This window comes from Amblyomma americanum, chromosome 4 (assembly GCF_052857255.1).
Source record: "Amblyomma americanum isolate KBUSLIRL-KWMA chromosome 4, ASM5285725v1, whole genome shotgun sequence".
Lineage (NCBI taxonomy): Eukaryota > Metazoa > Arthropoda > Arachnida > Ixodida > Ixodidae > Amblyomma > Amblyomma americanum.
In genome coordinates this window covers 105926024-105953695 of record NC_135500.1, presented here as the reverse complement: position 1 = coordinate 105953695, position 27672 = coordinate 105926024, and the positions used below count along the sequence as shown (strand labels likewise).

The window sequence follows — 27672 nt, the reverse complement described above, 5'->3', positions numbered from 1 at the left end:
ACCGTCTTTTTCACTGTGCCAGCAATACAGAAAACACTTGAATGGTCAGCTCCTGCACGAGGGCAAAATGTACTTGTTTTTAGCCTTTTATAGCAGTTTCACGTGTGTTGAACCGATTATAGTTTGCATGGCAGCTGTGCCTCAAACTTGCTTCATTGCGACAATCCCTTTTGACTCTGAAATTCGGATTTATTACGAGTAAAACGTACACAGTCTTCCATGAAGCCAACCTCACTAGTAAGGGAGAGATTTCGCACTGTTGTTTGAGTCGCTGAAGCCTGCCGTGTGTTCCAAGCACGTTGATTTGAAGAGCGGCATTACGTCCGAGGAGGTTACTGTCGGAATTGTGGAGGAAAAAAAGCTAGGTGGCTCTTGCGTGGTGTCTAGTGGCGCCCAGAATCGTTCGGAACGGATCATACGCCTTATCCAAGGCATGAACGAGGACACACGCGTAAACGCTGTAGGTGTTAGAGGCGAGGTGCATGCGTAGTTGAAGGCGGCGATGCCCAGCTGCACAGTCTTTCCCTTGCGGTTCAGTCCCGTTAGAGGCCCGCCGGAGTCGCCCTGCGGTGATATCAAGAATCGCCTTATTCAGGGTACCATTGGCCAAGTTGTTCTGCGTGGTAGAAAAAAAGCATTGAAGTAACTAATAAACGAGAAATACCGAAGGAAGTATGCAAACGGCGTTGTTGTTTACCTCAGCCAACGTAATATTCATGCACACGAAGCAGAGTGGCACGAGCAGAATCACTTGTACCGGCGACAAAATTTTCGCTCCTCGGTGTGAAGTGGCCGATGCGAAAAGCAGTGCGAAAATTGGTGCGACAATATCACTGGTTGACATGTAGGCACATGCTATTTTGGACACGTCTTGGTAAAGCTTTTGGTACCGTTATAATACTGGAGTGCGACTACATCCAAACACCAGGATTCTGTAGGACCAGGGGGATGGTCCGCTGGCGCGGGATATGTTTAAAAAGAGAATGACACAGGAATTTTTTTTCAAATGGATGTGGGCAGATGATAATAAACTTGCAGTCCCACGCACTACGCGGATGCCTACTTTGAGTGCTATAGTTAAACGTAGCCACAAAAAAAAAAAAAACTACGCGCAGCTTCGTTTAAAAAGCAGCGGACATCAACGCCACTATGTCAGGTAAGTATCAGCGACAGCATGTGAGGCTCTGCCACGGTTGAAGGTCGAAGAGTATGCCATGGTAGAACAGGCACCTGTGCCAGTGACGCTTCGACTTTTAAGTCCACGCAGGGGGCTCCCATTGCCGGTGGGCCTCCACCACCGGCAATGCTAAATATTATCAACAGCTTTAATTGTGCTGGCGCAAATCTAGCGATGTTTGCTCCTAGATATACTCAGGAAAATTTATGTTTGTGTTTATTGATAAGCTACAAAATTTACCACAAAGACAGAACCTGCATTAAAAACTGAGCTGTTATAAGCCAGAATGTACAAAGAACGAAAAACAGGTACCGCCACCACCGGCCGATTTCGCAACTGAACGGTTTGTGTCGACACCAATTTTTCACGCTGACCCCGAAGGCTGTTCTATAACGCCATCCACACCAAAACGTTGGCGACAGTCCTTGCTTATGTAGAAATCACAAGTTTGAATCAAGTGGTGGAAAAAATTATGGAGGACATCTAAGACTACTTACATGCTGTGAAGCGAAAGCATTGGCTTCTTTTTAATTCACCCACAAATGCACTGCAATCACGTTTAATGCACCCTAATTCCCCTTATCTAACCTATTTACACCTAACTCTTAATTCGCAGCAGTCATCAAGAAATCAAACCCTAAGGCACCGTAATCCAACTTGCTTAACGTATTCATTCTTAATCAACCACATCCCACGAGAATTCCCGTAATTTGCTACAATCAACCGCAAAAGAACCTAAGCCAGCCTACTGGAGCCTAATTTAATGTAATACACCCTTCTTTTACCAAAACCTACTGTAATTCAACTTACTCTACCCTACTGCAACTTTATCCAATGTAATACATTATTAATCAAACACAATCCGCCGTTATTGAACTAAATCCACCCTACTTCAACTTACTGAATCAAATGTATTACACTCATAGTTCAGCATAGTCTACTGTAATCCAACTTAATCCTATATAATCCTACGGTATCAACTCACACCGTCTGGCATGGACAGCACCCCCTATTTTTTCTGCTCTCTCGGTACACATACAGACGCCGCCAGCTTTTCTGATAATGGGGCTAGTAAGGCTTTCGTCTAAAACCTTCACTCTGCTCAGCCATAGACGTGTCTTTCCGTGCTGTTATAAACTCCTTTATACAAAAAGAAACCGGGACTCAATTTTAGTAAGAAAAATAAATTAATAGCGGGGTTCCAGCATCTCTTTGAAGTCTCCACTGGCGATTCCATTAACATGCACCGTTTCGCATTGCACACAAAAGCTATTAAAGGCAATTCAGAAGGCAGGTGATAGAGAGTGTAACGACGACATCCCTTGTTAACCTCTCTAAATGTTGCCAGGGAACCAGATTTTTTATTTATCCCTTGAAAATATGACTGGCTGAACCACTAAAGAGTCTTATTGTGCAATAAGTGATCAAGGCTAAATGAGGGACGAAACGTGCATACAAAAAATACGCCTTTCTATCCGCATACTTAGTTCCCTAGGAATATTTGATTTAAGACAAAGAACAGCCTAAAAGTCTGCAATAATGCGAAATTTGAATGTCATGCCAAATTCTAAAACCAATTTTGTTTCTCAGATCTCTATTGAGCCAAATCTAAAGAAGAAGGAATTCGGGTTGAGGCGGCGTTTATACTGACAGCCACGTTCAAGGATGGCGGAAAGCAATTTCGATCAAGGCTGCCCACCTCCACCTTATGCGAGTGTGAGGCTCGAGGTAAACCTTTGGGATATGGTATGAAAGTACATCTCAGAACATCACTGGTTCGGTGCATAATCCTGGTCTATGTGTCTGCTGGCTTCGACTGTTGCAGATATGCGGGGATTCCCAAGTAGCAGCTTCTTTTTTCTGCTAATGTGCCTCTTGGCGCCTAGAAATATCGACTATTACCACTTTATTTTTCACAGCATGCGGCATGGTATATAAATAGGCCAAAGACGAAAAAACGGGTAAATCAAGACATGCAGCCCAGTTGTCGACAAATAATCGCATGAAGTGCGAAAGAAGGCGTTTCCCACTATTCACAAGCGGAAAAGGTCATGATAGTGCGCGCACAGCCCAGCTTCACGAAGAACCCAGGTGCGCGCTGCTGAAGTCCCAGGGCATGTTCATAGGAGATGGTGCGCGTCGATCTCAGAGCCATGTGCTGCATAGTGAGGAATTCGTTACATAGCTAATTAAAATGTAATTACGTAAGATAAATAAAGTAGATAGATAATTTGATTTCACTGCTGGCGGCAAAATATTAGGTATGGTTAACTTCTACCATTAGCCGCCTCATGAAAACCTCTTTGACCCGAGAAAAATAGTGAGGATTGAAGACGCGGTATGCTGCCTGAGGGAAGCAATGGCATATAAATTGAGAACGATTGATCAGCAGGAAGGGAGAATGGTCAGTGAGGTCAATGATCTTGCTTTTGTGTAAAAATTATTAGCTTCAATAATAACCAACTTGATCTCAGCCTGTGACAAATGAATACGTATGGGCACATATTGCGAACGACAAGCAACATGGATGAACTGACCGACCTGAACCGTACCGCGGACTTACATAAAGCAGTTCAGAGCCTCTTGGTAGACTGAAATATATTAACCTGGTGATATGAAGGCTTTTCAGGCAGACATGTGACAGCGTATTTAAGGCTTGTAGTTCCAAGGCAAGAAAAGTGGGTGCTTTGATGTAGTAAGTTATCAATCCGTTTAAATGAGGGTGGGTAGTGATGACAAGACCTGTAAAGCCCCCAGAAGTGGAGAGCGTGGCATCCATGTATAGAATGCAGCCGCCCTCTAAGGATTAAGGAGGTGCTGGAAACCTTTGAGAAGACGATGGTGAATCATTTCAAAGAATAGTGTTAATGATTTGTCAGCCCAGCGAGTTGGTTCTGGTTTCAAAGTGGGGCGCAGGAAAGTTTTGCCTTTTCTGTTCGTCTCGACCTCTATGATATTTCTGCTGAAGTGTTAAACTGAGCACATTCCTGAAGTACAGAAACAGGAGTTGCCCAAGCACATCTGGTACGGCTCGAAAGACCTCGATATTAAGGGCCTTAGTGATGGAGCATTGTCGTGGGGTGACGTGATGAAACAGGGCTTAATAAAAAAAGAAAGACTGGAAAATAATCTGAATGAGACGTCGAGAGTCGTCCGAGTGCCGTCAAAAGAGCTGTGACGTCTTGACCAATACACTCTTGCGAGAAGATGGTAGCTGACCGTGCCAGAAAGCAAGTGCACAAGCAAGTCTGGAGAGGTTGAGAGAGAAGCCGGTGTTGGTATGAGAGTTTCAAGAAGTTTGAGGAATGCTAGTAAGGAGCCTTGATGCACCTGAGCGCAGACGTTGGTAGACCATGAAAGATATCGTCTTCATATTTTAGACATGAACGGTGGGTCGAGAGGAGAGGCTGTGAATAAGGGGCACGAACAAAATAATAAAAATGGCCGGGTTTTAACATAGTTAAGCCGAGCAGACGTGCGAAAGCATGTGTTTGTTCTTTCCCTCTACTTTTTGGCCTCTGCATATGAACGGAACCGCCTTTCTCACCCTCCATCGTCACACCCTTGCTCTGCTCATTGGCAGCTCGCGCGACGCCTCCTCCAAAATAACCCGAGCTTATGCGAGTTACTCCGATGCTTCACACAAGACAAGATTCTTGCTCGGGGTGGGTACGCCTGTAATAGTGATTTCGCACTATTATAGTGGGAGCTAACACTGAGCCTGGAAAACCCCACAAATGGAAATGAGACAGCCCATGTCGAGATCGTTAACACGGATGGTAAACGGTCTCAGTGAAAGCAAAGGATGATTAGAGCGACTAGCAACAAAGTTGTAAAAGTATGCCCAATTAAGTCAGTCTCAGCATAGGATTATGCCGAATTTTTCAAATGCCTTGGAATTAGCTGGAGCAACGATTGTTGAAAAGACGTGGCTGTGAGGCGACCATTGTTTGAGATTGTCGGCAAACTGGCCAAAGCCTTCTTCGGAGCAGAAGCCTTGGAGAATACAAGTTGGGATTGTGACTATTTTAGGGATGGTTGGAATGAGCGATATTGGGCACAGCGCTTGTACGGTGGAAAGTGATTCGCTGCCATTTGGTGTTAGGCTTACCACAGAATGGTCCCAACCTGTACGTCGTCTAAACTTGGTTAAATACATTAAGAAATGAAGTGAATAACTGGACGCATAGCCTTTCTTCGTCACTTGGTTTTGCCCTTGCATTTCATGTCAGTCTTAGAATCAGGTCGCAAGTTTCAGGGCGTTGAAATTGTGGTTGGGCTTCGTTGTCTTCTTGCTGGGCGGCGGCATAAATTTAGAGTTCGGTCGCACAACTGTCGAGTCTTGGCAGGTAAATGATATCCATGACCCAGGCTATCGGTCCTCACACACCATTGTTGGCGGGGGAGCTGGGTTGTTTCGCCTTTATGCAACGCCATGCCCACGTGTTGCTACTTTTATTTCCTTCCACAGCCCTTTGCAATCTTCCCGGCATGACCTTCGCTTCAAAGCGGCCCGGCGGCCCGAAGGAATCTCTCGGGATCGTTGGCCTCGTTTTGGCCCCGTCAGCCCAGACGAGAAGGGATGAATGCGAATCCCGTTATACAGTCCATATCGAAAGACATAGCTGTCTTCATCGCACAGAAATCAAAAGGCAGGTTTGTCAAAGGCTTTTAGATAGCATCACTTCACAGGCTTATAGGGCTCTCATAGTTTTGGTGAGTCGGCGGCCGGCGTCGTCGTAGTACAGTAAGCTCTCAAGACCAGCTGAAAGGTTGTGCTTGGCTGCTCACTGCTGTTGCGTCAACGAGTCTGAAGATCGGTGGTCGTGGTCATGAGTTCATTAATAAACACTTAAAGGTGCTTCACTATATCACTAACCGCGCTCGTTAGTGCAACACGTGAAGCGTCGATCGCAGTGGTCGGCCCTCCTCTCAGAAAAATCTCCTGTAACTTTACCAGATGTCTGTTGCTTGTTGAAGAGACATACAGGGGCCGGTGGCAAAGGTTGTTGAAGGTCGTATTGGCAAGCTCTGGAGTATACGATATTGCATATATTGGACGCTTCCTGGTTCACGTCCACCACAATTATGGCGACAGTTTTATTTTGATGTTGGATATGCGACCGGTCTAAGATGTAAATATTTTCAGAGCTCCTTCCTGAATCGCACTAGGTTGTAAGGGAAGCTGTATAGTTTTTATTCCACGTTCTCGCCAATATTCAGAGCGTAAAACGAAAAAAAATACGCATAAACGAATCGTCTGCCCGTCCTAGCTATTGAAAGTAGCCACATGGTGAATTTTACTCAGTTATTCGTCCGGATTGTTGCCAGCGGAATATTTTAAGGTTGTGGGCCCTCGAGATGTAGGGGAATGAGGAGGCGCGGAAGTCGGCGTTAAGGTGGATTTCACTTTCGCAGTCGTGTGCGCTCCGATAGGGCAGCTGGGGGAAAGGGCCGCACGTGGGCTTGCCATGAGTTGTAGAAATGATCATTGAAGGCTGTCGACACAAGCTTACGAAGATTGCGTTGAAGTTGATAATTATATCGATCAATGAACTGGCGCTGCTGTCCGCTTTGCATAAACACTTACTACCGGCACGCCAGTCCTATTGCTAGGGCAACTTTAAATACCGCTGTTTTTTTTTTCCTTTCAACTGTGTTTAACTTTTGATACAGAGGGTAATATCAAGATCCTAGTACTGTTTTTTGTGAATAGTGTAATTCCTGTTATCTCACAAGCTTTTTTGGGCAGCATGCAACTCTCGTTCTAAACCAACTCAACATATAAGAGAGCTCCTGCTATCAGATGCTCTCCGTTTGGGCGTCCAACAATCAGGTATTCCAGCAACGATGATGAAGTCATATACGAGATGCACCGTAAGATGCCCCCCTGAATGCCCCCAATTTGGCACTTGCAACGTACGTCGCAGATGTCCTTCTTCTTTGTCCAGGCACAAATGATTGTTGAGATGTTGATTCTGGCTGCCGTAGCGGGTGGGATTAGCTTTTTGCACTTGCCCGATGGCAGCCGCTTTAGCCGTACGTGGAGAAGGTCTTCGGATGCTACACCGCCTGCATGCAAAGGAATTAGGAAAATTCGAATGTTTCAAACAAGCAAGTACACAAAGAAAAATATTTCTTCATATTGATCTGTACACGACTTAATTTTCCTACCGGTATCGTGTTATATTCCTTTTCGAGCTTCGGCACATGGCATTATGTTGTATTGTTGATATTATACAAGTAGAATGGGAATGTTATTTGCAAATAAAGTGGAATACAGAATAAATAAAACAGCCCTAGGTTTTCTCCTGACTAGAACTGAAAAAACATTATTCTTTGTTGTGATTTCGTGTTTTCACCACTGCGAGTCCAGCTCGCATAGTTGTACACAGTGCCTTCTATATTAGCATTCATATTTCGCTGCAATAAATGCTCAAAGAGCAATAAATATCTTGAATTATTTTATAATACGCTATAAGTCGTTAATAGGATAGATTGGCATTTACGCACTGTAAAAACAATCTCCTTCTTCAAGCATGTTACAATATGTCCTCTCTTTGCGCCCTTGCAACCTGAAAAACTGGTGTAAACATAACTGACTCAGCCTTAAACTGAGTGTTGTATTAAAATTTCCGCCTATTTACTGCAATGTATACTGCGGGCAAGTTAGGACTTTCCTTGAAGAGTCTTGGGATGCTCGTTACCTGGCTGCCGCCGTGGCCATGGATTAGAGCCGGTTGACTTAAGACATCTAAATGCTTGGCTATACTGCCAATGGCAGCTTTATGTAGCTCCACACTAAATAGAGAGGGCGGCCAAACGCATTGATAAAGTCGATACAGAGAGAACGAGCACTATGGGGCGTTAAAACAGAGAAAGGGGCGAATGACACTGAGCGCTCAGCACAGCACGGGAAAAAGAAGGAAGTCAAATCCGCTTGTCCCGCAATGGAAAGCGGCTGATCGCGGATGCTCTTCAAGCCGCGGAAGAGAGCTGGAAGACCATGTGCGCTGCCTACAGCGAGAATACAACGCACTGTCAGCAGCCAATAAACGGGGTGGATACCCGAGCGCGGCTACCAGCATCTATGAGCCGTCCTGAACCCCCCTACGCCATCCCAGCAATGCATTTCACAATCAGGCCCACTTTCGGAGAATTACATAGACTGCCAGTTTTTGCTACTGCATGTTTCTCGCACAGGAATTGAATGCCTGTTATTTTGCACTTACTTTTCTTGACTGTGCGGCTTCATATTGGAACGTCGCTTCTCCATATATCACGCTAGTCAGAGTTCGCAATATGAAAGTGAGAACGCATTTTCAAACGAAGGTGTTCTGCAATCGCTTATGCTGGACTACCCGTCAGTCTCTGGTATTTAATAAAATGATGATTATTTGGTGATGACTACGGCAGAATCATTTACACCGTGTGTAGTATTTATTTTTGGTTCTCCGTCAGTCACGGCGGCTCAACGCTGAAAATACTGCTAGAAAAGCACTTGCCTTCCCTTGTAGAACCCCAACCGGCGGCAATCAGGCGTCGCTGCTTTACTCTTGTCCATTTTGTCGGCAGGCATACAGGTCTTACGAACTTGTCAATTTTCAGGGGTGTTTCCAACTAGAAGGTTAAGAAATAACTTAGTACTCTAACTTTTCTTCTTCGGCGGACGTCTAAACATGGTATACTGAGAAGTTTATCAGCTGTCTTTGGAGAAATCACGCTATTATCTTTTTCTGAGTAAGCGGGATGATCAAAAAATAGACACATTATAGCATAAAATTTGGTGAGACTTCTGTTCTGTGTCATGTAAAGACGTATGGAATAAGAGAAGAGCCGGATCTGCTAATAACAATTATCTTCATAAAATTATTTCTAGGTATTTTCATTTTTCATCTTGAGTTGATTTCTGAGAACTGCCTTTCTCATAATTTTTTTATCTGACTTTATTGCCCTGTGCAAAAAGAGTGAATTTACTAGGGCAGCTACTTTAGCAGGGTGAAATCCAAGAACTGCAGGGACAGAAAAAGTGTTTAGACAATTTTTGCGTAGGTATAAAATTAGTACCCTCATTGCTTAGGTTAGGAATGGGTTGCAGTGAGGGACTTCACCAGAGGGACCATTTTTTGACATGAGAGAACGAGAGGCGTGCATACACACAAAATTCGAAAGAGTTAAACACATTTTGAGACGGAAAAAGAAAGTATGAAGGCGTGGTAGACGAAATTATTTATCACGGCTAGGGGTAGATACATTGAGAGGTAGCTCGTCAATAAAGTGCCATTATTTTTAACGCCTATGAGCAGAACATACCAGGCAGAATTTTGCAAAATAGCCTGGCGCGTTATGCGTGGATAAAGCATTCACTTATAAAGCCACGGCTTTGACCAAAATGCTATTAACTCTTTGCTTCAACCAAAAATCGACGCGTTCAAAATCTGGAGAACAGCTGGGCACTCGGCAGTGTAAAGAAATATTTCATCAGACTTATCCCTTTAAACGAATTTTGATAGCCTACCAAGCCCAAAATGAAACTATCGGCTTCTGCCAAAAATAATGTTTATCGTCCGACATCGGTAAGTGAAAGACAACCGAGGCTCTATAGGGCGCGTATCGACTGGAGTTACGACACTGTGCACTCATGTGCGTTATGCGCATTCTTTTTGAACTCCCTTTAACGTGGTGCAAACGGTATCGACGCTCTGGTTAGAGCTGTAGATCGAACCTGGCAGCAGCTTTCTTCAGTAGGTGGCAAAGTTTCTGTACGCCACTCCGGAATGGCTGCTACTTCGTTTACGCTCCGTGGGGACCCTTCCAAGGTGTCCGGCTATATTCGTTTTGTGCATAAGCAGCGATCCCCCTTGGAAGTGCGCGAGATTCTCTTCTGGACATCCTGCCTCTCTTAGTGCAAAATCTTCAATCTCTTGCGAGAATCACCTCTGGAAAAATGATAACAAACAAAAATTGTGTACTCTCATTGATAATGCTCGAATGGATTTAGGCGTTGCTTAAAAGCGGTTTCTCAGTTTGCAGAAACCACTTCCAGCAAATATCCAGCAAATATGACCCTTCTTCAAGGACACTTAAATGTCCTGAAAAGGAGCCTTGGTGCCGGTCTTCGGCAATTCATAGGCAAAATTTACCCACTTTCTTGTATTTGAAGCACATGAGGATGTATCTTCTTATGAAAACAACTGCCGACGTACCCCCATTGATTTGATCGCAATAACCTTGACGTCTAGTTCCCGTGCCGTGTTGACAATTTTTATAAGAACGTAACATTTGCGCGGGGCTGCGGCTGAACAAAAGGAAACGCTGAACAGCTGGACGTAAGTTTGATGTACCCGTTTTACGAAACTCAATGTCACTTAAAGAGAAAAGAAGCTCAAGGACACCTATAACCGATGTCTTGCACACATTCACTAATGCGACATTGTTTTTACTATCTGTGGCGCACTGTTTTTAATTATTCATCTCGCGGAGGCATGCATGCGGTGGCGAGTAACACGAATTCTACATCCTAGTTGAGCTTGGAGGATGCACATGGGTTGTTTTGGGCGAAAAATTGAACTGCACGTTTGCAAATGTCAACCAGGACCCGATTAGTCAGCCTGAGTGGCCTGAAATCTTTTGCCTCCAAGTCGAACGGTGAAAGACTTCACCCTCGGTCAGAATGTATTTCTCTGGTCTCTTGCGCACCATTCATTCAGGTCAGAATTAGGTAACAATGCGAAGGATGGGCGGTTGACAATGGCTGCGTTGAGGTTCATTTGTTTGCAGCTCTTATCTGCCCATTCCGATATGGGTTATCTAGCAGTCGGCCTTGCAGAAAGGACTCGAAAAATTCCTCTTTGTAGCATACCAGTGCTCTCCACTAATGAAACCCAAGTGTTCCAATTCAAACCATAGACGTCCTTGAGAGCCCAGACTACGTTTGTAAATTGCGGCAACTTTCCAGACGCAGCGTAACGTCTAGTCCTCATCTATCAGCCTTGGAGCTCATGATGAATCAGTCGAATCTTGGTGATTTCATGCAGATGCACCATCTAAATACAGAAAGCCTGAGGAATTGGGCGTCTAAGCATAGATATAACTTTTCAATATTTAAGCATATTTAAAAGGCTGCTGGCGATCAAGAGCACAAAGCCGATCAGGTTTGTGTTGACTGCTCCCATCAAGTAATATATCGAGGCGAGCATGATTTCATTTCATTGGTGATAGCCTTAACGCTTTGTATCTACTGTTCAAGGCATTTTTGATGTCAGTACTTTCCAAAAATACAGCAGAGAGAAAAATGCCTGCCATTGCGGCCAGAGAGTAATTAACGCCGGACGGAACACATTAGGAGTGCCTAGAAATTTTCAGCTGCATATTTACTATGTTGAGTGTGCCATTAGGGAGCGAGCGTGAAAGAAAACAAGCTATCGCATGCTAGATCCATCATGCCAGTTCTCGCCTTCCTGTGACGCCAAGATGTTAGCACTTCTATCGCGAGACATGGGAAGCATTCTTGTGAGCATGCGTCGGCTGTGTATTTGCATTGTAGCCATGATAGCAGCTGGTCAAATTGCAAGATGCAGAAAAAACCCACGTAAGTATTGTAGCATAGTAGCCTAGTTGGGCATAGGTGACGCAGAGTGGAACGCGTAGTGCGATCGAGGAGCAAAGCGAGGACACAAGCAACGAGAAACAAGAAAATGTGTGAATTAAACCTTCAGTGGAGGCCTGCTGATGCCATTGACTCAAATTTGGTGAACGCGCAAACCGCGGCTGTGTGCGCGGTTCCTGTCCGCCGCCGTAGACACCGTTAGTATGTATGTATGTATGTATGTATGTATGTATGTATGTATGTATGTATGTATGTATGTATGTATGTATGTATGTATGTATGTATGTATGTATGTATGTATGTATGTATGTATGTATGTATGTATGTATGTATGTATGTATGTATGTATGTATGTATGTATGTATGTATGTATGTATGTATGTATGTATGTATGTATGTATGTATGTATGTATGTATGTATGTATGTATGTATGTATGTATGTATGTATGTATGTATGTATGTATGTATGTATGTATGTATGTATGTATGTATGTATGTATGTATGTATGTATGTATGTATGTATGTATGTATGTATGTATGTATGTATGTATGTATGTATGTATGTATGTATGTATGTATGTATGTGTGAATGAATGACATAGTGGAGTGCGGACGAGGAATTGTCCAGGCTTACAACTTAACAAAAAGGCTTATTTGACCGCTTCCTTTTCACATGCTGCCCAAGACGAAGTGTGATGTATCGTACAATCTGTCAGTGACCTGTTGCCCTGTCTTCCCTGACCGTATCTCTGTCTCACCATTTGATCACGTTCCACATGACGCACGCGGTAATATATGACGTACTACGTCCGCTGCTATAGACGAGAGTGGCGCTAGTGAACACTCTCAAGGTTAGGTTACATGCAACAGAAACACCACCGAAAGCAGAAGATTGCTCAGCCGCCACCGAAGCAGAGCAGGTAGAATACCAGATGCGAAATTCGGAGGTCGCGGTTTCGGACCCCTTATGCGGCATATTTTTTATTTTTATTTATTTATTTATTTAAATATACTGTCAATCCCCAGAGGGATTGTAACAGGGGTGGGTATAGAAAAACAATTTTACAGTATTATTAACAAAGAATTATACCAGAGAGAGCGGCACAATCGACTGGTTACATTAATACAGGACGTGTCAAGGGATATGTGGTTGTTTCTTCGACGGGTTTTTAATCAATTATCTTTCAGCGATAAAATAACTACACTGGTAATCTATTATTGCTTAAAAAGCACAAATTACGGAAAAGAATGGGAACATTCCCTAAAGCTCTTTGGCTTCGGTGACTGTTGGATTCCTTCATATGTATATCCGGTAGATGTTAGAAATGACGTCCGCTACTTTGAAACGAACGGAAATCTAGCGGCTCCAGATGTCAAATGTCCAAGAAGACGTTCATGGGACACCTTCTTCCTCCTTTACGGTTAATTTTTGTGAGTGATTCTGGGGTGGAGTCAACTGCTACCTTGACCTTGAAAGCGCTCAAGTACACAAGGTTTTCTCGAAAAATGTCTCATAGGCACTTTGGTGTGCAGAAAGTGGAGAGAACGCTTATCCATGCTTTTTTGGTGCCCACGTAGTTTTCTCGTTCATTCTTTGGTTATCATTCGAAAGGGCATGTATGGAGGCGAGGGAAGTAACTCAGTAATTCAGTAGTAACTCAGAAGTAACTCAGGAAATTAGTTTACATCGTAACCGCCGCTGTGGCTCAGTGGTTAGGGCGCTCGGCTGGCTACTGATCCGGAGTTCCGGGCTTCGAACCCGACCGCTGCGGCCGCGTTTCGATGCAGGCGAAACGCTAAGGCGCCCGTGTGCTGTGTGATGTCAGTGCACGTTAATGATCCGCAGTTGGTCGAAATTATTCCGGAGCCCTCCACTACAGCACCTCTTTCTTCCTTTCTTCTTTAACTCCCTCCTTTATCCCTTCCCTTACAGTGCGGTTCAGGCGTCCGCCAATATATGAGACAGATACTGCGCCATTTCCTTTCCCCATAAACCAAATATTATTATTATTTTTGCATCATACTATAAAAGTAGCTTGTATTTTCACTTAAACACAACACACTGCCCGCTTTTCTCTTACCTTCAGAAGAGCGATGTCACTGCTGACCATGTTCTCCCGATAGCCAGGGTGAATAACGACAGCCTTGGCCTGGATTGATGGGCCTTCAGATAGTTTCGAGCTGTTGTAGAACACCTCTACCGACTCGATTCTTCAGCAATGGGAAGAGAATAATAATAAAACCATAAAGCCTCAATACTTGCTCAAAAATTATAAAAATGTCATCTTTCGGTTGTAAAATTAAAACTTTTCAGCTTAAATATTTCATCTGCCGATTATCTTTAATCTGCACATAATAATTTACCGATTAACAGTTGGACTGCAATTTCTCCATTTCAGGGCTGCGTTTTTTGCGCTTGCGTTCACAGGATTTGTTTTAAAGACCCAGTGCGTTCGCTGAGTGGTTACGGCACTCGGCAGCCTAGCCCAAGGATGCGTGTTCAGTCGCGGCCACGACGACCGCATTTCCAGGGAGGCGTATTGGAAGATAGCTATTTAGGATTTTGCGGTGCCAGTCCACGGTAAGGAGCGCTAGCTGGTCGAAAGTAATCTAGTGTCCTCCACTACAGCGCACCTCATACTGTTATGTGATGTATGGCTTTAGTACATTAAATGTGCTATAGAGCACTAGGATCCGGAGAACAGAATTACCTGTAAATTTTATTTTTCAGAAATATTTGTTTATTTCAGAAAAAAATTCTCTCCCTTGGTCACGCTGAAGAAAAATATATGGGGCGCTCCATGGCTGGTAGATTTGCATATATACCTAAATTAAAAAAGTTACTAAGCGAAAGTTACTGGATAGAGGGTCTTTAACTTCAAACTCAGACAGCAGGAGGTTAACCCGGACTCTACTAGGACGGCAGTGATACTCGGTAGTGCGTTTCGATGTTGAGTTGTGGAGGGTTTCGAGCCATGTACCTAACGCAGCCGATGCGCACCCCCAAGCCAATAGGCCACCCATATCTCCCCACCCTTTCTCCCTCTTTCCTTTCCTCCTTTTCCTCTCCCTCCTTCCTCCTAAATGTGCAGAGGACTTCTTTTTCTCCACTTTACCACTTACAGGACCGCCCTCTCTTCCACTTCGGTGGCACGAAATGGAGGAACGAGCTAATAAGAGATGGTGCCGTATTCTATAAGCTGTCCATTTCACTTTATTAATTTCGCATCCATTCGGCCCTTTGTCAGTGGCCGCTCAGGTATACCCGCAGCTTTCAAGCATCAATGGCAAGCGATCCGGCCATAGTATGATTGGCGACCAGACATCACCATTACTGCATACCGCACCCAATGGCAGGCAGTAGTCAGGTCCTGTCGCCTGCTCTTGAGAGAGCGCTGTGATGCACATAACTATTGGCTGAATATTGCATCCAATTTCAGCCAGTGATGAAGTCCTGCCGACAACCATCCAATAGCCGGGTCGCTTGCAGATACGCTTGAAGGCGATTGGTGTACCTGAGCGACCACTAAGTGAGGACCGAAGAGACAACTAAAAATGGGCAGCTTATAGAATACGGCCCCTGGTTCTGTAAAATGTTAACTTGGGAAGCAAGAACCTACACATCTTCGTGATCGAAGAAACTTTCTCCCCCTACGACTGCAGATTGCGTGACCTGTTTCAGCTTGCATTTTTCGTAGACTAAGCAAAGCGATGTGCATTATGACATTAACACAGAAATAGACTCGTTAGAAGTCATCTACCGTGTTTCAACGCTTTGAAGTAACTTGCCCGAAAACAGATTCCAATGTTCTTTCTTCCGACTTCGGTTCAATAAGGTTAGCACATTATGGCAGTGAAATTATGGCAGCAATCAGCAATCCTTCCGGTTGGAGACCTAACCCAGACACTAATAATCAACAATGTAGAACCGAACCAGAGCGGCCCCTAAAAGGAGCCTTTTGATTAGGGACAGGAACTCTGAAATATATGCAATGACACTTGCCTTTAGCTTCCTCGCACGTAAGCAACTACGAAAACTGAAACGCATAAGGCGTTTCGAAAGCGCGTTATAGTACAAGTTTCCTTTCCACTCCAAGTCTTCAAGCGCTTTTGATGTTATTCACAGCAACATAAAGTTCCACGGAATTTATAAAGAGTAATATTAGGGCAGAGGTGGCTTTGAACATGGTACAGAATACAACTAAAGGCACGCTCCTTTTTCCGTGTTGCCAGCTACACCGTTTTTCATTAGCGGCCGGTATTTTTTAATTCCTCGGCGCAATATACAGAACCACTTCAATATGGCCAATCTCCGATTACGCTTTAGGCAACTACCTTAGAAATAACTATTAAAAATATTTTTTCCGGAAGAACTTTTGACGAATGGCACTTGGACTCTATTCGGGCGGCTTGAGACTAATTGTACAGCACCTCTGCACACTCTTCAAAATTTAATGTCGATAAATAATTTCTACAGTAATGACTATGATGGAGCTAATGAGTAAACTGACAGTTACAATATAAGAGAATAGTACCCTGTGTAGATGAACGTAGGTACCAGGATGCCTTAGACGGCACGTTACAGTAAAGACGGCCCGTTACACAGTGCTATATTTTAGTGGCTGCTACCAGTGAGGCAAGAAATGGAGCGTAATCCCTGCTGCAACGACCTATTGATTCGTCTTTTTGTGATTGGCTTTTCTCGAAGGGATCGACTTACGGCTTCTCAACGCAGTGTGCGGCGGTGAGGATGATCCGTCGGGTAATGATGCTCCCTCCGCATAGCAGCTGGTAGGGGCGATTCTGTGGAGAGCTAATTAGGCGCACCTGCAGCGAGAATCACAAAAAGTCAGCAATAAAGGATAACCTCAAGCATCACTAGCTGAATTTAGCGCACGTAAAGTGCACGTGTTAACTTGTCGACAAGTGGAGATACCTCTCAGACTTGTTGCGAATGCTGGCCAGCCACTTTATCAAGAGCGTGCATAAGCAAAATGTGCACCTCTTGCTAGTCTGATATGTGCGGAACAAATCCTCTGCAATTCAAACCTCAGTTGTCACTAGCACAGCTAGAAGTGAGAAAGTTGTGGAGGTTTACCGGACTGACTTTATTTTACGGGTAGGAACAAATACTCTCTTTATAGACGCATGCAGTCGCTTAGTGCAGACGGCAAAGACAAAACTAAGTCATTGGACGGTTAGAAAAGAACGGTTAGTTTCCTCCATTCTTTTCCGCTCTGAATAGAATGTTACTCCGCGCTGTCCGAAATGATCGGGGCTATGAGCCAGTCTGTCCGTGAACATAATGGAGAAATTTCTATACCTCGCTCTTTGACATGAAATTCAATAAGTAACACCGGGGACGTTCGTGGTTGAGAAACAAATTTAATCGAAAAAACACATGTAGATCATCTCACTAATATTACATGTCTTGGATCTGCATTGGAAAACTAGCTTTACAAAAAAAATTGGCGGTGGTTTAGCTCTGGTTAAACCTGGAGTGACGCGATAGCTACAGCCGGCCGAGTGAAATTTGGTCACGTGACCAACCACGTGACGAACCACGCGATCAGCCCCTGCGCCGGCACTGCTCCGCACCACGTGACTAACCACGTGATAGCGTGGCGGCGCAGCCATAGGGTGGCAGCGCAGACACAGGGTGGCAAGGCCGCCACAGGGTAGCAACGCCGCCACAGGGTGGCAGCGTCGCCACGCTAAAGGCTCGAGATGCTACCGTAATGTAGCTATCACTACAAAAGACTAAACTCCCTAAAGACACTTGAAGTCCTAGGAAGCGTGCGAGTGTCAGGAATTATTTCTAGAAAATATCGAGACTGCAGCACAAGATCGCATGCACATATTCCTTGTTGGATATTTTATCCCTGTAATCAAAGGAAAGCGCGCTTTTTGAGTAGACCTAGCCTGGAAAATTTACCTTATTTACCTATTATCATTGAAGAGTCAGCAATCATGGCCCCACGGTGAGAAAAGACGTATTAATGTCATGAATAATTTTAATAGTATAAATTACCAGCGCATAATTGCAATATGAAAGCTATCCCGTCTTTAGAATACATTACCCCATGGACGAGGTTCTTCCGGGTGCAGAAGTGAAAGTGAAAATTTGGGATGCAAATATGAGACATTTTCGGAGCTCAACAGCAATTGAAGCTCCACGTTTGAATGCTTTATCAAAACTGGAAAGTTCAAAATCAGGTCATTTTGGCTCGAGCAATATTTACATAGCATATTCGTGTTTAGCAGTCACAAGGTTATACAAATCGCACAAAGACTTCCCGCCACCTTGATTGGTTGTCGCATTCATGATGTCTGTCATATATTGACCCTTTCAATAAGGAGCGCCAGGCGTGTTGAAATTGTGCCTTTTATGCTAAGGAGCTGACTGGGTGAGTCCCCATGATCTGTTTAGGCTTTCATTCTATGATGTCAGCAAAAAGTGGTAGCGTTTCAGCGTAGTTAAACAATAGACGTTCGAAAGCCTGTGTTTAGCCTGATTGGTTCATGGTTTTGCTTTGTTGGGTCTTCGGCAGGTCTGGCGACAGTATTAGTTGGATACTGGAGTTCGTTGACGAAGAAGACGATGTGCAATGCACGGCGCGAGAGTGCTCCGCTGCGGCGATAGCCTAGTGCTCTAGCACAGCGGCCTGCAAAGCTGCTCTGGTCGTGCCGCCGCGGGTTCGACTCCCCGCTGTGAATATTTCGTTGACTTGTTCTGATGTCATCATGGCGTAGCTGTTGCTAGGCAACAGCACGAGAATGATTTTACAGAATATTTAGTCAGTGTTGGTGAGCGTATCAGTGCTTTCGCGCTAATAACTAGAACTTAGGCTGAGCTCCAGGCAAGGTAAAAGATTATAAAATTATTTCGAGGACTCAACGTTTTTGGCTACTATGGGCGAACACTGGAAGACCACGAATACAATTCAGTCGGTTGTGTCTTGGTGTGGCATTTAGGCATCACTATTCATCGCCACTAAATGCGCGATGGAGGAGCCAGTGTAAACTGTAGAGAATGAAGCCATACTTTGCGCCCTGTATTCGGTAAAGTAAAACGGGTAGAATGACAGTCACTTGACGAAAAACAGGATTATTGGGCAGAAGGTTCTGAAATTGTCTGTACAGAAGACGTATTATACATTACTTTCTTAGTGGAAAGTAGCGTTTAATGATCAGACTGCCACACTGCCACACTGGCACATACTTTATTGTTTATTCTTCACTTCTACATTCATTATTGTTCACTTGCTTTATTCTTGAATTTGTCCCGGTCTTCACTTTTCAGCTTTTTATTTTTCTTTTCTTTCAAACAGACATAGCAGTTAACAAGGCTGCTTTTGCTCACTCCTTTTGGTCAAAAAAAAAATCTACGATATCTTAGTATGGCAACGTACTTTCTAAAATCATAGAACGGTTAGTGTAAAGAATTACGAGAACTTTTTGAAATCAACGTAGACCATGTTACTCGGAAATACGTTTTTTAGCTTTCTCATAATTATTTCTGGTCTATTTGTTTTAAAGATACTCTTTTAGTGGCATTTTGCAATAGCACAGATCTGTAAGTTCATGCAAATTAACGTGTTCAAGCTACTTACAATCCAGGGAACCTGAGTTTTTCGTATTTTTTTTCCTCGAATAAGTCTCGCAAGTGGCTCCGCCTGGCCGCAATCTGTAATGAAAAATGGCGTCAACTGTATAACTCTAAACTAATGAAATAGCGGCTCTCTTGACTCACTCTTACAAATTGAGACAATAATCACTCCAGTTAGGGCAGAGTGGGGCAAAACGGGACATTTTGTTAGTTGACACAATTTAAATTTTCAATGGGCATTAATATTAACTTAATATTTAGCGGCTATAACTCACCATATGTCCACTACAACTGACCTCAACGTTGATCAGCCTCTTCTAAACACAGAAAAAAAATTGCGAATGAGCCTTGCTGAACGAGAAAATGGTCGAAAAATTGGGTAATTTTCTGTGTCAAATTATTCAGAACTGTGCAGCTCAATTTACTGCCTGTCCCACATTCAAAAAAAACAATTATTGCAGTTGGTTAATCGTATTATTTTATGCAAATTTTAAATATTTTTGGAGCAGAGGTTTTTAAGAGAGAACTTTTTTTAGCACACATACTTCACTTGGCACTAAACTCGACATTATGGTGTTCCAGAGAAACTATAGTAAAGATTACTGTTTTATTGCTTGCTCTTAAGCTCTCTCTTGTTTTGCCGCTCTCTAGGTTGGTCAAATTGTACAAAAGGAAAACACTGAATGCCGCCTAACGCGTAGAAGGCATTACGAAAGCTCTTGGTAGACGAAAGCATTGCGGGCGCCATCAGGCGTTTTGGTGTTACCCAAAGTGCCCACTATAAAACCATAAGAAAAATGCGAAAAAAATTAAAGCCAGTACCCCAAAAAAATTATCTTACGAACCTCACTCTTTCCAGCGGGCAATAACCGCTACACGTACAACGCATTCCAACATAGGCGTAAGCTCTGTGCGTCCTGGGTTTCAATCACATTCAGAACCACTTGCTCACGCGGTACCAATGAAACCAAGTTATTTGTCCATTGAGCAGAGATGAGCGAGAGAGCAACTGTGGTAAAACACCTAACAGAATCGGCAAAGGTAAAAAATACAAATATAAATCGTAGCCAGGGTACACGTGGAGCCCCGCTGAAGAGCTGCCAATAGGATGCATTGATATGGAACAAAGTTCTAGGTCCGGCCCGGGTACAGTGCATCTGTCCGTAGATTAGGATCCCGAATGTTGTCTAAATGTTAATGCAGCCAACTTCATGTGCATTCATTGCAAGGATGAGCGATTTATTACCTTCCGGTGTGCATCTCATTTTTCCCTGTGCACTGTCTCAATTTGCCCCTCGGGGTGAGGTACAATGCGCGCCATTTCGGTTTTTCAATCATGATTAAATTTAACCACGTTACCCTTCAGCTCGCCTTTACATAAGTGATCAGCATGACACCAAGGGAGTGGGATATATGGCTGCATCTGTTTTTTTTATACCTTTGATAAGTAGCAAGATGGTGACGATTTGGAAATTTTTGTTGCGTTTTGCCCGAATCTTTCCTAATTCTCTCGAGATCCCCTAACCTAGCTGCTACGTCTGTGAACGGTGTTCATTGAAAAGCACAGCAGCGCGGCTGCACTACACCGCCAGCTGTAACCTCTCCTACATTTGAATGAGCCATCACACAACGTGCCCGCTTCATCTAAAGTGCCGGCGAACTCAAGCGATATGTCCACTCCTGCTTCGTTAGCCAGGGGTACGGAATTCTTAAAAGGGCTCCTGTGGACTGAGTACGAAGATGGTTTTACTACCTTTTTTCGAATAATGCAACTGAGCTGCACATCTCGAGCAAATTTTTCGTCCTTGATTTTACAGCCTGTGAACAACGTGGCTGAATAAATGGCGGAACAATTGGCGGAATAAATGGGTATGCCCAGAAAACTGCTGGCAACAACTATCCTGAGCCAAGGAAGGCGATTAGTCTACATAAGTTTTAACAATCATATGTCCTAATTGTAGGCGTTTCTGAAAACCTGTTATTGCAATAACTGTAATACATGTTATGGTTGGTCGTTTTGGGAGACCAGCCCAGTTGTGAACAGAAAAGGAACGGATGTTTATTCAGGAAGTGTAAGGAAGGACGGCCCAACCGAAACAGAAGAGGGGCTGCCGATGTGCGTATGCTTAACAATACAGATATTTCTTTTCGGCTAAGCGCCCTTAGGATAATCATATTTTCGTGCATCTCTTTTTTAAGCATACAGCCTATACTTATCTAAGGCAATGCACTTTTGTTATTTGCTGACATGTATTCCCGAATCACAGCGAAACCCCCCTAAAGGCATTTAGCAGTGCAGTGAAATACTGGTGCGACGCGCGACGCGAATGTCAGTGAAGCAGCACGAAATTTTGCATAGAACGAATTTTATGCCGTAAGCGAGCGTTTTCAGTCCACGAAGGGTAAATATATTGCATGCGAGAAATGTTTGTTACTGAACGAGGGTTTTCTTTTCTAGTCAGCTGTTTTATCAGTCAACGCTTCATTTCGGAGCTGCTCTCAGCAATATTTTGCGCGGATGAATCCCGCAATTTCGGAAAATAAAAATTAGAAGTGATCAATTGGATTGATCACTCCCCTTCCACTTCTATTCGAATTCTTAGTGTGTGTTTCACTTCCCGATCTATTCCAATTCTGATTCTGTTACAATTCAGACTATGCAACAAAGGAAAATGGTGTAAATTGTTATATCTCGGCGAGTCCTTTACCACTACAGGTGGCTACGAGATGCGCCACTGCACTGGTAGACGGTTGCTTCAAACATAGCCACGGGTGGGGCTTGTGGAACCCAGGCTGCTCTTCCCAAGGAATGAGAGAAGGAACAGCTCCAGGAAGCATCGTTTTTGCACATAGAGTTCTTTGAGAGGTTGTATATTTTGCACGTGGACCTGCTATTCTCTGAATCATTTTATTCTTAGTCATTTTCATCTTTGCGTCTTCCTCCTCTCTCCTAGAAGTGGAACGGGAGAGCAGGATGCTTGACAGGCGGCAAGTGCAGAGAGACAAATCCCACTAAACACCACCCGGCAGGTGGACGCTTCACACGACGCCGACGCTGACGCCGACGCCTCCGAACAGTTTTCGCCTTCATGTCCCTCCTACTGCGATCGAGTGAAGTCACGGAGGTGAGCGTAGTTCACAATGTAAACTAGACCCTGTGGCGACAAAGTAATCAGAGAGAATAATATCATGTTTGAAGTTCGAATTTTGGACACAATGTGTCGCAGCAGAAGCCCCTATGCTTAGTAAATGGAATTATTGGCTAAATAAAACAGAAACACGAACACGCAAAACACAGGCGCCTGTCCTGTGTTTTGCGTGTTTCTGTCCCTGTTTTCATGAGCCGTTATATTCCATTTACGGTTTCTGTTCACCAACTAGGTCAAACTGCAGTCCTGTTGAAGCCTATTCTTAGATTTTGGCTCGGAACTCTTTGTTCCGTTCTATGAATCGTAAAAATCAGGGAAAACGTGCGGTGGTCCGACGGACGCAGTGACTACTATTTGTCTCTTTTTCATCAGCAGTTTTATACTGCATAGTGTAAAAAATAGGAAATTAAGCTTTATCATAAAGAAAGCATCGCTGCCAAACACAGGAAGGCGCTAAAATGATTTGTTTTGCTTTGACAAAAAAGATAAATGTTGATATACTTTGCATAGTACAATGAGCCTTCGCGAGATTTTACACGTTCTTCGTGTTGTAGGCTGCTTCAGAAATAGAAAATGATATATCCTTTGCAAAACGACCACATTTTTCTTGTCTGGGGCACTCGAGGCTGCGGCAGATGTCGCCGTGGATGTGCAAGAGTCTGTTGCTAATTTTGCTCCTGACCCTAACGTGGACGCTGGTGAGGAAAAAGGACACAGCGGCAGTACGACTGATATGAGCAAGGTCGTAAACAGCCTCTCGGGTGTGTGTATAGATAGCTGCTGAAATCGTATGCTCCTTGATTATATTCTAGAGACACTAACCTGTATTTTACTTAGGCACACTGGTGTTACAGTGGGTAATCTAGTGACGATGCAAGGCCGCGCACCAATAAGCAAAGGTCCAGCGCACAGCTTGGTAGAGAAGTCATTGAATATACACTTGGGCTACCTCGATTAATGCCACTGAGGAGAGGCAGTTAAGCTAAAGCCTGAGTTTTTTGGAAAGTCACCGAGTGCAGTGTGACTCACATTGTGACAAAAACCGGACGTATGCGATGCAGAACAATGAGCACGGTTTTGTCATCGGCACAGAGGCCGTGAAGAAATGCATTGGAATTCTCTTGCTTAGTGTGTTTCACAAGCTGCCCAGTCAGTGTTTCTACTGGCCCTTCGACCAGGACGCTGCCGTAGCATGTGTTGCAAACTACAAAACTCGACTGCGTTTTCAAGAAATTAACCGCTTTTTACACCTAGCCGACAATGGGCCTAGCTCTTCGATTTATGGCGCTCGGACAGCCCGCTGGCTGCCAGGAAATTCACTCTTGACAGGAAGGCCCTCCGTTGCGTCGCGTGCTGCTGCGTCTATGCGTTCGTAATATGAAGCGAGCATTATTGCTTGATAGGTGTCGAGATGATCTATATGCGATCAAACACGCACACACGCAAAATAAAACAAAATAGCAGCGAGAAGAGCCACTAAAGATGTTATTGCAGGCGGCACAGATGGTGTTCATCGTGGCCTATACGTAACGAGCGCCCGTATTGCGCTAAACATCGAACAAAACTTCGCCTGAAGAACCGCTGTCCATCTAGGTCATAAAAAAATGGCCAAGTGCGCTTGCCACATCCATACCACCTATCCGTCATCTGCTAGTCGCCCGAGCGCAACCAGCAGAAATTGTCGTATCAAGTCTGGCTGCCCGCGGACAATATACAACAACCCAGCCAGAGAAAAACGAACGGGTTATGGGCCATCACCGGTAGTGCTCGGAGCCACGGGAGCAAAATGAGCTCCTGGCTCCGTGCTCTTGCAATCCGCGGGTAGCCCGTGGGCTGCCGAAAGTGGATAATCGAAGAGGCCCAATGATTTCCATCAGGAAAAAAAACTGACACAATATTCAATAGAACTCTTGAAAAAAAACTAACTGGCCGGTTACTACTGTGTAACGCGAGATTCAGCAACGTTTGTTAAGGTATTCATGTTTTACGATATTTTGAGGTAGACAATGACGACTTGACATCAGTATCGTTCTAGAGCGCCCGCATAAGTGTGTTTCGACTAGCTCGTCTCTTTATTCCGCCCCTCTACGCGCGCGGCGTCACCGATGATCCTCTCCCCTGGCGGCGCGTTCCGCAGCAGCTGCCGCAGATGGACCATGCTACATTCCCCGTTCTCCCCATACTCTCCCTCCTCCTCCTTCCACGATAACTACTCTCCGGTTGCGCCTTTCTAGGCTCCCGCCGTACCCTACTCTTTCCACAGTAACGCTCCTCATTCCAGGGTAACTGCCCTCCGGGTGGTTTCCTTGCCAACCACCCCCGGTTGCGGCTTCTTATGCTCTCATCAAACGCTCCTCCTTCCACAGTAACCACCATCTAGTTATGAATTCCTCCGCTCTCCCAGCACCCTCCTCGTTCCAAGGTAACAACCTTCTTGACGCACAGACGGCGACATATTACTAGCGTTAATAAACGCAAAGGACAGAGTTTCTGTCCTTTGCGTTTATTAACTCTAGTAATATGTCGCCGTCTGTGAATCAAAAGCCCCAACTAGCCCAACTTAATTCTTTAATAACGCTCCTTCTTGACGATACCTGTGGTAACAACCTACCTCCTCCTGTACTCTTGCCATCGCCTCCTTCGCGGTAATCCTCCCCTATCTACGTGCGTAACAATCCTCAAGTTGGTTCTCGGGACGACCGCCCAACGATTAAACCTTTTCACACTTTTACCAAACCCTTCTTCTTCTTCGGTAACCATATCCAGCTGAGGATTCCTCCGCGCTCTCGATATCCCCCTCCTTCCAAGGTAAACTGTAATAATCATTTCAGTAGGAACCATCCATCGGTTACGATTTCCTCCACTCACGTCACAGCCTCCTCCTTCCACAGTAACCAATCTCCGAGTGGTTCCCATGGCAACTCACTGACAGGTTCTGCCGACGACTACGACATACTACTGCTACTACGACGCAAAATTTAGGAACGGGCGCTTAACAGTTCTCGCGGCAATAATTCATACAGCAATGCATTTTTCAACCAATCCTATCCGTAGATGAATCAGTTATAAAATATTTTGGCCATTACTCACATAAATAATTTGTTAGAGCGAAGGCGATACGTTTCGGCTACAAGGACTGCATGCTGTGCAGCACGGATGGGTATCGCTATGTATTGGACCCGCATCTTACACAGGGCCACTGGGATCACGTGTTGTTCTTTCTTTTCTTGAAGTTGGGCCAATGCCCAGCGACAACGCTGTTTTCTTTGATAGTTTTTTAGAAGCCGCATCATTCTTGTTTCTGTGCACAGGCTCTGATTTCGAGTAACCGACACTATTACAGAGAACCTTCTCAATGAATGGCCTCTGCTATTGAAAACTAAGATGCAGCGAAAGGAACGTGGAAACGACTGCTGTTGCATTGATTCGAAAACAAGGTTTTTTTTTATTCTAAAGCAGAAAGACAATAGCAGAGCAACCATGAAGACGAACTACGACACTGTGGAACCCCTTTGATCTATAAACATATGGTTGTCTTCAAAGAGGAAATGAGTCGAGGTGCCACGACCAAACCTCTTCAGCAGCTACAACCGCGGCATGGGAGGTGTGTGTATTCACGATCAAAATACAAAAAACATTGAGAAAATTACAGAATACCTAAAAATATCAAGCTACGATATTCATGGTGAAGTTAGCTTTAAAGAAGACGATTCGTCTCATGTCTTACTTCTTCCTTTCGTCCTCGTCTTAGGCGCTACCTTCTGAACGAATCCGTTTCAAGTCGCCCAACTTCCGGCTGAAGGAAATTCTTTGCACAAGATGGGACGAAGGATCAGGATAAGACACCGCTGAACTCACGACCAAATTTTAATCGACGAAGATACGTCTAAAAAGTACAAAAAAAATCGAAAAACGTCGCAGCAGATGCCAGGTTGTGAAAAGAAAGCGAATAACCAGAAAAAAAAACGAATTTTAACGACCGCTAGGTGTACATATCGGGTTTTTTCTTCCTTGCGCCTGATTTGCTGAATATGGGCCAAATTTTTAAAGCGAATTGGAGCTGCAAGATAGGCACAGAGCAGCTAGTGCGTGGAAAAAATGTGGGCTTTTAAAACTATGCGCAGGGCTTTCTTCGGCAGTTGAATAGGCACTGCTGCGCTTGCTCAATATATTCAGTACTACATAAGAACATATTGAAGATTATTGTAGGTCAGGTGTCATGAGCACTTTTTGAGAGTTGTGTAAGGATGTGCAGATTTTTACGACGACACGCTGATCGCAGTCAAATAGTTCAATGCATGCGTTCTGAAAAAGTTCATGTGCGTTTAGCAAAATGGTCTGCACTACTTAGTTGCCATACTGAATAGATATCTAAAGTGCATTGAAGTTTGAGATGCGGCTTTTACTCTGGCGTCGTCCACCCAAAGCAGTCTTCGCTTTGTTTTTGAGGCGCATAGCATATATAATAACCAAGTTCTGGGTATTTCCTATGCTTGGGAAGTGATTGATGTTTCAGTAAGATAGCGTGCATATGATGGAGATCATATGAACGTACAGGTCGATGCGCCAACAAAAGGACACTTCAAGTTGTATTATGGACATACCAATATTTCTTACATGTCAGCCAATAGAAAAACTAAGTCACAGTGAAATTTATGACTAGTTCACTCAACTAATTGCCCCTCCCAGCAGTGGCGATCGTGTTAAAAAAAAACGAAACGTGATAACACGGCGTTAAATTTTAGTGCATAACAGAAACGTGAATTGTTTAAGAATTCTGAGGTGGTCTCCCGTGATTATTCGTATGCACACACCAGTAGTTTCTCTCACAGGCTGCATTCCTTGTGTAATTAGGATAAAGTCGTCATGCAGTACATGAACATGCGCTGTCGTTATGAGCTTACCTTTGGAATTGATACGGTCTGGCGAACCCTGTAAAATATTCATGGCAATTAAAATGTGCAGTATTATAACCTATAGATTATGCATAATCTTGGCACCATGTTCACAAGGGTATCCTTATGCCGAAAGCAGTGTTCGGGAGAAAATTTGCGAGTTTGCACCCAAAAAAGAAAATACCGAGAATGATGACAATGACGATGTCTTCGCCATACTTACTTAAACGC

At 44.2% G+C, this 27672-nt stretch overlaps 1 protein-coding gene across 1 annotated transcript; it reads right to left on the bottom strand.

Moving 5' to 3' along the window:
- Nucleotides 1-222: 222 nt before the first annotated feature.
- LOC144129738 (chymotrypsin-1-like) lies at nucleotides 223-27493 on the bottom strand. The gene is made up of 7 exons (XM_077663824.1): nucleotides 27451-27493; nucleotides 19402-19475; nucleotides 16509-16615; nucleotides 13870-13999; nucleotides 8683-8797; nucleotides 7101-7249; nucleotides 223-564 (listed from the first exon to the last, which is right to left on the bottom strand). The coding sequence occupies exons 1-7, from the start codon at nucleotides 27491-27493 to the stop codon at nucleotides 235-237; spliced, it is 948 nt and encodes a 315-aa protein (XP_077519950.1). The 3' UTR covers nucleotides 223-234.
- Nucleotides 27494-27672: the final 179 nt, after the last annotated feature.